The sequence below is a fragment of the Vigna unguiculata genome, chromosome 3 (assembly GCF_004118075.2).
Source record: "Vigna unguiculata cultivar IT97K-499-35 chromosome 3, ASM411807v1, whole genome shotgun sequence".
NCBI lineage: Eukaryota > Viridiplantae > Streptophyta > Magnoliopsida > Fabales > Fabaceae > Vigna > Vigna unguiculata.
The window spans coordinates 16,891,532-16,905,374 of record NC_040281.1 but is presented as its reverse complement, the minus strand read 5'-3'; the positions used below and the strand labels follow the sequence as shown (position 1 = coordinate 16,905,374).

The 13,843-nt window shown below is 32.9% G+C and overlaps 2 protein-coding genes across 3 annotated transcripts; both read right to left on the bottom strand.

Moving 5' to 3' along the window:
- Positions 1–4,430: 4,430 nt before the first annotated feature.
- On the bottom strand, positions 4,431–6,387 carry LOC114177050. The gene is made up of 5 exons (XM_028062278.1): positions 6,073–6,387; positions 5,791–5,963; positions 5,581–5,674; positions 5,173–5,337; positions 4,431–4,911 (listed from the first exon to the last, which is right to left on the bottom strand). The coding sequence occupies exons 1-5, from the start codon at positions 6,185–6,187 to the stop codon at positions 4,631–4,633; spliced, it is 828 nt and encodes a 275-aa protein (XP_027918079.1). The 5' UTR covers positions 6,188–6,387; the 3' UTR covers positions 4,431–4,630.
- A 2,297-nt stretch (positions 6,388–8,684) lies between these two features.
- LOC114178840 (histone-lysine N-methyltransferase ASHR2) lies at positions 8,685–12,730 on the bottom strand. 2 transcript variants are annotated; one of them, XM_028064959.1, is made up of 4 exons: positions 12,624–12,730; positions 12,450–12,518; positions 10,070–11,560; positions 8,685–8,936 (listed from the first exon to the last, which is right to left on the bottom strand). In XM_028064959.1, the coding sequence occupies exon 3, from the start codon at positions 11,326–11,328 to the stop codon at positions 10,090–10,092; it is 1,239 nt and encodes a 412-aa protein (XP_027920760.1). In that variant the 5' UTR covers positions 11,329–11,560; positions 12,450–12,518; positions 12,624–12,730; the 3' UTR covers positions 8,685–8,936; positions 10,070–10,089. The 2 variants fall into 2 exon arrangements, with proteins under 2 accessions (XP_027920760.1, XP_027920758.1); XM_028064957.1 differs by lacking the exon at positions 8,685–8,936 and adding an exon at positions 9,390–9,791 and having other exon boundaries at positions 12,624–12,729.
- Positions 12,731–13,843: the final 1,113 nt, after the last annotated feature.

The window sequence follows — 13,843 nt, the reverse complement described above, 5'->3', positions numbered from 1 at the left end:
CCTTAATATGTTTCGGTTAGAGAATAGAAGTAGAACCTAAATAATAACCGATGTTAAATCTCTTTTCCATACTAGTGTATCAACAAGATGTTAGAACATTTAGTCTATATATTCTAACAGTTGCAAGATGCCTTCTAGAAAATAAATTATTTATTAAGCATAGTCTCCTAAAAAATAATACATGTCATTCAATCAAGATAATTTATACTCTTAATCCTGATACATAAACCTCATTAAGATTCTTATAACCATTAGATCATTAATAAATTTATAATGACTACTATTTAAGATAACATAAACATGATACTATAAGTATCTCAAGCACAAGTAAAAGAGTCACACAAAAGAATACCTATAAAAAATTATCATAAAGATATTACATCATATATATATATATATATATATATATATATATATATATATATATATATATATATATATAATCAAATTAAGTTGCATAGAGAAAAAAAAGGACAAAACATTAATTGCGGCATGTTGTAACTAAAATAAGTACTACTATTTGAATTTAAACAATATTGAGTAGACAATCATGAATTATGATTTTCATTAGCATGGAACCCACTTTGATTCATATTGGGTCTAATTATGATAACACATTTGATTTAATAATAGAGAGGACCCTGTGGGCCATTTGTTCTTCCTTGCAACGTGGGTTTTTTTTTTTTTTTCGTTTTTCACCTTTGATTATCAATTAATCATCTTCAAAGTTTTTAAACGTTGGAAACAGGAAAGAAATGTGAACCGTATCTTATTTGAAAATTATTGCTTTCTTTTTGTCATCATTAATTAATATCAGCTTAAAAAATTTAATTAATTAGCTTTAAAGTTAAGTTGTAGAATATATTTCACATCTCTACGGTTTTTCTTTAACGAAGGGATTATTCTACAAATCACGGTTAGTGTTAATGTGTAGGATCAAATAGCTTGTTAATTTATTTAATTTTTTTCATCTATTAATCAAACATTTTATCAAATTTCTTAATTTTTAAAGTGTAATTATACGGTTTTTCTGGTATTCAATCAGGTTTCTAAATTTAATAATATAATCCTTTGATTTTTTAAAAATTTATATTTTTAGTTTTATAAATTAACATCATACGTTGATCATAAATTACAAAAATAAAATTCATTTATTTTTATTTTTTACAATTTTATTGTTAAGTGGATGAAAAATGATCAAATTATTGAATTTATAAATTTGAGATTTTAGTTCAACATTTTATTAATAGTCAAATCAAGTTGAATACCATAAGAAAAAATAATAATAGAAGTAAAGGTAATTGAGAATAATTAAAGTTAAGGCAGTGTGACTTATTTTCTTGTTATCGTAATCAGTTTTCAAGCTTAACATCGAATAAAAAATTATGTGTGATAACTTTTTCTCTATAGTATCATGCATATATAATCGCAATTTTAAATAAATAGATATAATTAAAGTTGCTTTTGTCTCGTAAAGATCTTGACACTATTCAAATAAATAATTTTGAGAAAGGAATTACAATTTTATAATATAATTTTATTATTATTATAACAATGACGTACACACGTGATGACCTGAATGCATCAGGTTAAATTTTGTATAAATACATAAATAATTTGCCACATTGACCTAGAAAAGCCAACCTCATCAATAGCACTCACAAGAGAACAATCCTCACTTTTTCTTCACCAATCAAATGGTAGACTCACCAAAGTGTTTACACATAACCAAGTAAAGGTAACTAGCAAATTATTTTTTAAATTTTTTCGAGAAGTAGAAAATTTACACATATATATAATATTCTAAAATTTTCAACTTTTCTATATACATTTATTGAGATTTAATAGTAAAATCTTCTCCTCCCGTTTCATTTATTTATAGATATATATAATAAATTTGACCTATAAAAAAGGTCCAAGTCTATCATTGTGTTGCCAATTTAACCTGTGTGACTATCCAGCTAAAGGAATCATTTCATCGTTTATTTCTGACTTATTTTGATGTCATTTCATTTGGAGTTTCACAACTGGATGGTGATGATGAAGTTTTCCATTTGCCATCGAAAATTTTCAGTGCCTACCTATTCTTAACTTTGTGCTCAAAATCTCAGAAAATTTTTAGATCTAAATTTTTTACTAAATTTATTTTTGTGTTGTCTTCAACCGAAAATTACTGATATTGATATTTTAAAAATATTTTAATATATTTTAAAATATCAAAATTAGTATATTTTGAAGACTTAGTATAAGAATAACACAGAAAATCAATCAGAGAATCAAAATTCAAAAATTTCTCATATTCAACTTATAACCTTTTAAAAGTGACTTCACAGATGCAAAATATACATATATGATGCAATAGAAAGGGTGGAAAATATCCCATAAAAAAGATGGTCCAAGAGAATATTTAGAAAAGGGAAAAAGTCAGAGGATGGTTGATCTAACACAAGGTTGCTATAGGAGACAAAACCATGCATACACATAAACACATAATGAAAAAAATGGAGAATTTGCACTCAATGACCCAATCCCCCACCAAACACATATGAGGTCATATTAGATGTTGAAACTTTTGCAGTACAGCTGTGACAGTGTTCCCTTCAAGTGAGGTAGGTCTACACCATGCAGCAGAGTGATGAGATCAAATGCCACTAACTCATGTGCCAATGAAATGAACTTTGCCACACAAACATTACCAAAACAATTGAATATCAAATTAGGATAGTGGTTCCACACAAGAATGCATAGCAGATAGTGACCGAAATTTGGCTTAGAAAAATCATAGGTACTGTATGATTCGATTGCTCATTCATGGGTCCCATACTAGATATTGTCTATTATTTGGATTGTGTAAAATTGATCATGGTTTGACCTCTGAGGAAGACACCACAACATACCACAACTGGGCATGAAGAAATTAGGCCTTTTTGTTCTAACAACTACATTATAATATCATGGTTGGACTCATCATTGAGGTATTAGTACTCATATGCAAGATTCACTTCACACTATTCTCCCTCTTTGTCATATACTGTTTGTTCTTTAGTGTGCTGTGAGAATCTAAGCCTATCAACATCTTAAGGCAATTAACTAACATATAAATTGTATACAATAGTAAGTTTTTAACTAAAACAAGGTGGAAGATTTTGCTGACAAAAGATGGAATGTGAATATGTTTGAAGCAACTTGGTTTAAAAGGTTGGGATGTGAATAAAGTAAAATGAAGTTTTAGGGTTCAATTCCTAATAAAGAAAAGAGGCAAATAAAGTCCTGGGGGTAGCTGTAAATTGTCTTTATATAATCAAAAGTCAATTTAAACATTTGGGGTTGGTAATTAAGTATAGGTCTTCTTATCTCTTCTGTCTGGCAGTATTGTAAAAGTAGTAATATCTTATCAATAAAGAGAGAGAAAAGAAGAGAAGGAATACTTGCTTCTACATTAGATTTGCTCAAAGCTTTATTGTGCTTCTTTTGTATTTTAGTGTAGGTAGTTAGTGTGATATAGCTGCAATTGTATTGGGTGCTAATCTGTTATTAGTGTGGGTAGATTTCATGGCAACAGTGTTTGTTTTGTCCTCAGTTTCTTTTCTCTCACTGAAATCTGTGAATGTATCATTTTTAACTGTGAACTGTTTAAATTGAAAAATATAATAAAATAATCATGACCACTTCTTCAGTTTCTCTCAAAAGACTCTGCTATCATCTTTACAAACAAGTATGTGCAGAAATTATAACAGCCTTACTCAGAGTTAGCTATCATGTGTTTAGTTCCTATAAAGGGTAAACCAAGACAACTCTAATCATCAATTTGGTCCTTCAATATGTGAGGCACTGATAATTTAATACCTAAATGTGCAAATAATATCACAATTATTTGTTGCTGTTAAGTTTCATGAGATCACCCTTTTTTTATCAAAATATAATTTTAAAGATCAAATTGACACTAAATTAGAGATTATTTTGTAATTAAAATATAATATCCAAAAGATTAATCTGTTCATTTTTCAGAGACTGAATCATATTTTCTGTTGTTTCAAGAACTAAATTGACAGTGTTTCTTGCATGCAGAGATCAAATTATTCATTTGTCTTAATCTAAATTTAATTTTAAGAATTCCGTGGTGTGAAATGTACATTTTTTTTCCTCTTGCACCTTACTTCAATTAACCACATAATACACAAAGACACACATATGCTTCCAAGGATGCAGAAACAATGGCATCTACTGTTGTGTCTTTGTCAAAGATCAAAAGTCCAAACCAGTGGCAGAGAACCTTAATTTCATTGTGATATCTTCTGTGTGATTATTTGTTGTTTCCTCCCCTCTTTTCTTGTATATTCTTTTTCATATTATTATTATTATGATTATCATTGGGTAGTAGCAACTAGGACAAGACTCAAATAAAATAATTGTAAGGTTTGGCCTGAATCTCTGAGAAGAACAGCTTTAACATAAGATTGAAGTATGATATAAGGTGTATGCACATACATAGATATCGCTTTCCATCTTTACAATTGGAAGAAGGACTGATGAAAACAAAGCAAATCAGGCTCAAAAAGCTGCTTCAAGTAAAAGCTAGATAGGTGCTAGCCAAGCAAGCAAGCCATAACACAGCAGTGGTGAATATTTCTTAGCCCTTGGTTCTGATAATAGTGATTGTGCCTCTTCCCTGTGTGTGAATTCTAGTAAGGGCCACCACTGCTTTCCCTGAAAGGCCTGGACCCTCTGCGGACACGCATGGCCGACATGCAAAGTCCCCAACTGGATGCCTCACTGGCCTTGTGGGAGGCATTAGGATCCTCTCATTTATGTCATTTAATGTCACATCACCTTCCCTACCTCCTGGCTTCACCATTGCAAATGGATACACCACTCTTGTTACCACCTTTTTGTTCCCCATTTCATCACTTCCTGTTCATAATAACCACTTGTTCATGTCTTAATACAAACAAATCTATATTAGGACAAAAATTCGATACACTTTCAGCTGAAATGTGCATCATTCTCATGCTGTTATTGGATTAGAATTGGAGTTTTGTATCAGTCATATATATGTTAATTTTTAAAGCAAACTTTTATTACTCATAAATAGATAAAACTCCAATTCTGATAGAAGGAAAACACCAAAAAACAACTATGTAATAGTTAGAAGAGAAAAGGAGAATATAGTACCTGTTGGGGCTTCTGTGGGGTCTGTGGTTTTGCATGTCACGGGTTGTTTGTATGAAGATGAGGATGAGTTTAAAGATTCAGAGGCTGATATTGTCTCTTCCGGTGTTTTAGAATCTGCTAGAAGAATGTTTGCTTCCTCGCTCCTTGATGTGCTTATAAGTTCATCTACAATACATCACATATTTCACATTAGAAAAAGGGTACAAGTAACAGCACAATCATCAACACATTTTTCCTTCATTCTTTTTATTTTTCTCTGGGACCCCTTCTCTCAATAACTTAATTACAAAGGTAACAGCATTATATATATTGTTCAGTGTTTTGTTTGGAATTATAGCATTCTGAACCAAATTGACCATATCATTAAGAGTTCGTGTGGCAATCAGTGAATATATGACATACATATACCTGAAAATCCACAAAACCTTTCTATCTGGTTCATGCAGTAGAAGTTGAAGTTCTCTACTGGCTGGTGCCATAAGGGGTTGAAATTCCAGAAACTCTGAAGTCAAGAAAACATTATGTATATTCAGCCTCAACCCAAGAACAAGAGAAAATGAAACTGATCTAAAGAAAAACTAAAACAAAGAGTATATACATGGTTAATTAATTCTATACCTGCTCAAGGTCATCTATGAAAGTCATGGTATGCTCATCAGTAGTAGTACATGGCAGCAAGCGTCTACGTTTGGAACGTTCACATGATTCAATCAAAGCATCTTCGAGATACCCAGTTGAGAAATCAGAGTGTTGAGGGGAGAGTGATGGTGTACTTCCCTCCATAGCTTCCACTGCATATTGAATATCATCAATCATTGCATTGCAACACTTAGCTAGTTATAAGCATTAGTATCGTTATCCAACAAGGTAGAAATATAAAGAGAAAGAAAAGTATAGTACTTAAAGACATTTTGTCCGCGTTGAGAACTCCAAGGTTGTGATAATCCCAACCTAGGGAAGAACCACAGAGGCTAGTAGTAGTAGCAGTGTAAGCTAGGGAATGAAGATTGTTCATTTTGTAACAAGGTTTACTACACAGTGTGACTTGGTGGCAACAAAAAATGATGAGAAGGGTCTATTTATGTACAAGTTATGGAAGAAAACAGAAAAGCATGGATGAGTTTAAGAAAGAGTAGGAATAGTAGTAGTATGAGTCAGTCAACGCAGGGTGAGGAGAAAAGTGGATGTTCCTTGGGATTCTGAAAATGTGTTTGTGTTCACTTTAGTTTTTTAAAATTTATTTCCTTGGTTATATATGTGGGGGACTAAATAATTACAAAGGTTATCATATTGTGCTTCTGCTCTTAAATGTAAAGCAAGGGTGTGGAAAAGACATGCCCCCAAAGAGACATAATTCAAATTTCAGCTTTTCCTTTTGTGTTTTTCTTCCTGGACCCTTTGTATGGTATGGTTACCAACCGTTTCTCCAATGGGGCATTTCTTTTTTCTTCTCTTGCACATTCTCTCACTCATTGTGGGGGTCATATCTTCCACCACATGGAAAATCAACTTGGTGGGTGTCATATAACAAAAGGGTCCCACCAGAGGGCATGCTGTTGAGGGGCCCATGCAAGGTTAAAAAAGATGAGTTGAAGAAGAAGATGAATTAAATCATGGGTTTGGTCTTAGGGACCACCTTTTTTTATCCCACCCTTTGCTTCAATGCTTCAATATTGTGTGGAATTTTGTTGCACACAGACAGGCATTGTAGTTTGTGTGGATACTGATGGATGCACTCACAATCTAACACAACCTTTCTCCACTCACCATGTCTTTTTCTTCCTATTACTCTTACTTTTAATTTGTATGTAGGTTTTAATTCATACACCTTGGATGCATAAATGAAACTGGAGTTCAATCAAGAACATCAATTAGCATTAACACCTCCTAAGGCCATGAACTTGGACCTGCATAAGTAGTACAAGGTAGGTACACAATTAAAAGTAAAATGTTTTCAGTCAGAGTGAAACATGTGGAGGAAATTTGAATTCATTGAAGTTTTCAAAAGTACAATGTCTATTTACATTCCCAGCAACTATTTCCTGGGTACTATATATCAACTTGAGTGTTAGATGAAACAGGCAAACAATTATGGTGTCCAAATATTTTACTTAGTTCAGGCATTTATGGAAACCAGAAATTTACCCCATTGAATCCAAAGTCTTGAACAAAAATCTTAATCACAGCATGGGGTTTTTTAATTGCTTGCTATTCAAAGGAAAAAGAAAGTAGAGGAATAATTTCTTTTAGCTTCGAATCATCCCATTTTGCTTTAAAAATGTTAATTTAATATCGTGCATTAAAGAAGAACAAGAAAAAAAAAAAAAAAAAAGAGGAATCCAAATACATACCAGAGCCCTAAAAAGATAAATCGAGTGCTAGGACTTTGACGAGTAGTTACTCATCATCTCAATTTTAACGCTTTTCTTTTTCGCCATTCTTCTTTAAATTAAATAAATATATATAATCGCACCTCAATTTCATTTTTCTTTTATAAAGAATGATTATGACCTAATATGTAGAGAGAGATTGTAAGTCAAATTTTGGTACAGCTTAATCATGAGAAGCAAATGTTTTCTTTTCATAAACTTCTACTGTAAAAAGGGTTTAAAGATCATCATTAAAGTTTATATAAACTAATTTAAATTCACACCTGATCTTAAAATTGAATTTACAAATTTTATCAACTGAATGATATTTTTCTCATCTTCGGATTAAAGATGAAGAGCCGTATTTAAAGTTGTTTCTCCATATATCATTTTAAATTAAAGATAATTTAAAAACTATTTGAAATTTGTTCATGATTAATTTTGGTTTATATAAAGATTAATTTTAATTTATAGAGAAACTCTTCTAAGCGTAAACCACTGGATTAACGGGTAAGATTCAAGTGGAAAATTGGGTTTCTACTCGTTCCAGCTTCATCTTGCTTCAATGGAATAACCCCAAATACTTAACTCTCCAAACCCTTTGATTGAACTAAAATTATAAGGCCAACAAATTGATGGAAAAACGAGTTTTGTTTAAAAGAAAAATTATATTTCTTTCAAAGCAAAAAGAAAAACACAGTCCATAAACTTCATCAAAGAAAAGTGTATCCTATGCTTTCAAAACTTATTTTTTAAAACAAAAGTATTTAACTTTTGCATTAATGTATATTTATATTAAAACATGTTCACATCTTTCTTACAGTTTCTGATAATTTCTTTTGGCTCCTGAAAAATATTCAATTTTAATATTTCATTCCGAAAAAACTCACTAAATGATTAAAATATTCAGATTTTTCTTTTCATCTCTGAAATGTTTCAGACTGTTCTTTCGAAGTTAAAAACTTTGTTTCAAATTACGATGAATGTAAAAACCGAATGAAACTCGAGACCGGCAGAAAAATAAACGATTCATATTCTAAAAATCAAAAGCATATTTAATTCAGATTTCTGTAATTCTTTAATCTGCATCTTATTTACAATTTAAATTCATTTTTAAGTAAATAAAACAATAAAAAGAAATAGTTAATGCCAAGTGTCAAGCATTGTGCTCGTGCAAGAGACTTTCATCATCAAACAAAAGTACATTTCAAAAACTAAGATGCTAATATTTTGCCGGCAATTCCAAATCAGAATTTGAATAAAGCAACAAACTACATCATAAACTACATCATAGAACATACTATTGTACTCTTCAAAACAAAAACACAAAAAGCCACATTTGATTCCTGAGAATTGGTCTTGCTCCCTTCATCTACATGCAAAAAGCAACAATACCTACAACACATTAATCTTGTAAATAAAGACCCACAATCCAATGAGAGAAAGTTGTGTACATTCTGTGCGTAGTTGTTCCGGAAAAAGTAATGGAACACCAATTAAATTCAAAGAACGATACAAAATATAAATAATAGAAAAATAGAAAGTTCCTGCAGGTAACAAGACGTGCCTTTTAAAAATTCTAAAGAAAAGAATCTACACAAGCTTGATAAACAAGCTCCGTACAAAAAGGGAGGACTAGAAGGGGAAAAAATGACAACTTTTAATTTGAATTGTCTATTAGTGACGTGTTTATTTTTTCGATTGGGAACAATCCAAGCACTAGTTAAACTCATTTCGGTCAGTTGAATTCAATTCACATTTATACTGTTCCAATTGAAAGAAAAAAAACCCTAAACTACTCACAAAACCAATTATTTTACATCAGGGTTATTTATGTTGCATGTCATGGACTCCAATTCTCCATCATCATACATTATCTATCAAAAGCTTTTCCTATTCATCATTCCTTCCCTTGCTCCGGTTATTGAGCAATGTGGCATTATCTTTCAACGAAGACATAACTTGAACAAAGACTCAAGAATGATGGTTTGGCGGCAATTCAATATCATTTAAACATCATCAAGAGAACGAAAACATACTAGGTCAAACCAGAAATGAATAATAACAACCAAAAAAAAATCAGCTTGACTCTGACTATCCATATGACCACAAAGACTAATCTTTCTTTTTCCTTGATAACCAATTACTTCTACTACACTCATCTTAAAAGGTCCATGAATAAGGATTCAGACTCCGGGCTTCAGTCTCCTAAAACATATTCTTCAACTGTAAATGCACAATCAATGTTTTCTACAAAAAAAAAAAAAAAACACCGTTACTCAGTCAGAAGTTTATGGGTAGGCCAGTATGTGTGTGTCTGCGCCTGTAATTGAGTGAAAATTGTGATCACTGAAATTAACGAACATGCGTGTAAATATGTGTGTGTGAAAATTGTGATCACCGAAATTATGGGGCACATACAAATAATCATAAAAGTTAAAATAAAATGGTGCCAAAAGAAAATATATAATAATAATAATAATAAAAAAAAAAAAAAAAAAAAACTTAGAGGAAAGCAGGTTACTTACTAAAGTAGCATGCTAGATGCTTAGTCCTCCATAAGACCTTCATCAGCATCATCGTCACTCTTCAATTTGCCACAGACATTGCATTCCATGACATTAGATGGAGTATCGCCCTGCGGAGGTAATGGAGCTAATGTTCCCCAGCAATTCGTTCTATCACACATGTATTTTAAAAAGAAATATGCATGTGGAAAATCATTATTATCTTCAAGAGCATGTTTGTCATTGTCTGATGCTGCCATAACTTCATATTGGTCCTCATCCATAACCTCCTCTTCATCCTCAGCATTATCTTCAACACTATCATTGTCTGACCAATTTGACTCCACATTACATCGATCACAATTACAGGAGAAGCCATAGTCTTCAATCAATCTCTTTTGCCTACCAGAATAGTTTTCATTCACAGGGAAATAGCTCAAACAAATCTCCCTACCTTGGGGAACATCATGAATCATCCTAATAATAAAGTCAGTATTATGGCTGCCTTCATGTGGATTGCTGTCCACATAATCAAATCTGCAGGCATTGGGAAGGCAGTCATGGTTAAAAAAGGAAGCATAGGGGTAAATACCATAGGCTCTGACAGACCTCTGGTCATCATCTGCAGAGAAGGGCTGCATTATTCCAAAGGCATTGAGCTTGTCCTTGACAAGAAGTGCAGAGGTGAGTTCTAAAGAAAATCCATTCTGGGGACTAATGAGGGAAAGTGAGCAGAGAGATGAAATAAGGGGGTGTAGGAACTTGGCTGCGGCAATGGTGGTATCATCAGGCGAACCCTGGAGAGAAAGCAAAATTTGGAAGTCTGAAGGGGAGATATTGGCAACATTGTAGGCAGCTATGAGAAAATTAGCCTGGACTTGGCGCTCAAGTGGCTGTTCAAGCAGTAGAGAGTTGCCTCTGAGACTAGATAACGCTTGACATACCCAAGAAGAATGTGAGGAGTTCAATGCCTTTGAAAGACAACTTGAGCTACAGAATCGATGGTAGCGACAATTGGGGCACAAAACTGTGGATGACGAAGAATCTCCCTGTAAAAATGGAGGCAAGGTTTTGAAGCAGTGATCACAGAAACATGAAGTTGAGGCAGAGGATGACGATGACAAAGACTGTCTGATCAAGGGCAAAGCTGAATACAGCAGAATGGGGGAGTCTTTTAGGACAATTTGACCAGCTTTAAGAGGCTGAGATGCAACCATTCCCCTCCCTCTTCTTTGTATTTCCTCCACCTTCAACAGGGAACTCGGAGCAGCCGAAGACATTTTTAAGTATTTTCAAATTGCCAACTGCCAAAACTAAATAGGTTTTGTTGGCCACCTTTTTTGAATTTCCACAGTATCCCTGATAGCAATAAGTTTGTTGGCTATATTTTCTTGCTTTGCACTACTGGAATCAAATGACAACTTGAACTAATTGACCTTACAGATTTTCTACAAACTATACAACAAGAATGCCCTTTTCCTGTTCTCCGGGTGACTCAGCCAGAAAAAACAGCTGCAAGATGAACCATAATAATGATGGGGTGACAGGTTTCGCAGTGAATTATTTGTCTTATATAAGCATAGTGATAAATAATAAATATTAGTAAATGTGCCTGTTTTTTTTTTCCATAAAGATCCAATCCAAATCAGTACATCACATTAAAATGCCAGTAGCAGTATAGTTTATAACTAAAGAAGTCATTAGGGAACAGCATTTCATCATAACGATAAGTAATGTCATTTTCATTTAGTGGATATGTTTCGGTTAGTTTAAAGAATCAAGTACTATTTTCTTGTAAACTAACAAAACATAAGAATTCAAAGAATTCATTTCTATCACTTAGTTACCCTGATGAAATAAATGCTGGGATTGATTGATGCATTTCTAGAGAAGAAATCATGATAGAAACCTGGACAGTCATTCTCATTATTCAATAATCAATATAGCACAAGGGGAGGATGCTTATGCAGCTTGCTTCTTCTGAGCTCCTTGAGGTTAATGCTAACTATGCTCACCCTTCTTCGTTTTATTTTTGGAGTCACAGTGAATTGGGGTTCAATTAATCAGTACCACTTAAGATGAAAACATTTATGGATAGACAAAGAGGATATAGGGATGGACTGGAAGGATTTCCTGGTTTTAATCTAACCATGCGAGAGCTAAATAAGACTGGTGAATGGGGCATTCAAACAGGACATCATAATCAAATAACTATAAATTGCTTGTTTTTCCTCAATTCACAGAAATAATATGATGTTTGACGATTCCCAACTGTTTGATTTGTGGACCACAACCCTTGTTCAAAAAGGTCTGTATTCTACGAATTTGCGATAAAAACACACAGAAAAACAGGAATTACAAATTATGCAAACAGAACATAACGATGACCAGTGTAACTTACCCGTCAGTCACAAAATGGGAGCTGCTTCCAACACAAAAATCAATAAATATAGAGTCGCTGGAAATGAAACTGCACAGCACAACAAGGAAGAAACAAAAGCTCTATTATTGTATGATTATTGTGACCTTAAATCGAACTAGTATTTAAGTTAGAAATAGAAGGCATTTCACTCACCTCATTCACATCAAGATTTCAAGGAAGAAGAGCCATTGATGCTATAAACCCTGAGGAAAGACAAACTATAAATTCATTCGCCTAACAAAGGGTTTTTTTAGAGTGGGTCGGGCCCTTCCAGACTTCGTTGGGTCTCCTTAGGTGCAAATATTTGGGCCTTGAAACACCTGAGTGAAGGAGATCGTTTTGGGGCTTCTTCCTGACACTTCTCCTTTACCCTTTTTTTTTAAATTCCCATTTTATCCCTAAGTTAAAATAACTCATTTTTTTCTCTCTAATTGACCTATTCTCAAGTTTTTTTTCAATACTTCGACATCCGATACTTCTTTTGTTTTACGTAAGTCGATATCCTGTACTTATTTTAAGTTTTTTTTTCTATATATCGAATGTCGACGGTATAATTTTCTTTTATCTATGGAAGTTGACATCTAGTGTTTAATTTTGTTCTACAGATGTCGACTGTTGGCACAAGCAAGTTTGAAGCAAAGAATTGATAAAGCCATGTGCATGAAGATCATATGTGCTTGATGAAGATTGATGAAGATCCAATCAGTCGATTAAGTTTTTAGTGTGTTAAATTTGGAAATAATATGAAGATTGATGAAGATCCATATGACATAGGTTCTGGTATATAGTTTCTGGTATGAATGCATTCAGTCAGTTGAATTATTTTTCAATCGACTGATTTCACTTAAGTCAAGTGAAATCAGTTGATTGTATGGAAAATTCAATTGATTGATTTCACTTAAACCAGACTATATATGTTGTGTTTTCGAGAGTAGAGTAATTTTTCTGAGTTTTTGAATGCGAAATCTTGTTATTCTACTTTGGAAAACTCTCTCTCTCTCTGCAATACACATTTGCAACTCGTTGTTTGAAGATCTTATTTGATATTGGAGGCATTTTGACTTGTGAGTAGCTTGAAGAACACATGTATGGTTGGCTAGGGACAACCACCATTAGGTTTGGATGTTCTTGTGCCTCTAGTTGGTTACCTGATGTGATTTTAGATCTGTAAGTGTGATTCTTGCAGGGTATTTGTCTAGATTTTTGTGTGAATCAAAAATCTTGTATGGTTCTTTGTTCAAAAGTCTAATTTTGGTGTTTGATTTGTAAAACTTTTGAATATAGTGGAAACCAGGCTCAGGTTGTCCTGGTAAACTAGATGTAGCTTTGCGATTGAGTGAACCAGTATAAAAATAACTATGTAACTCTCTTTC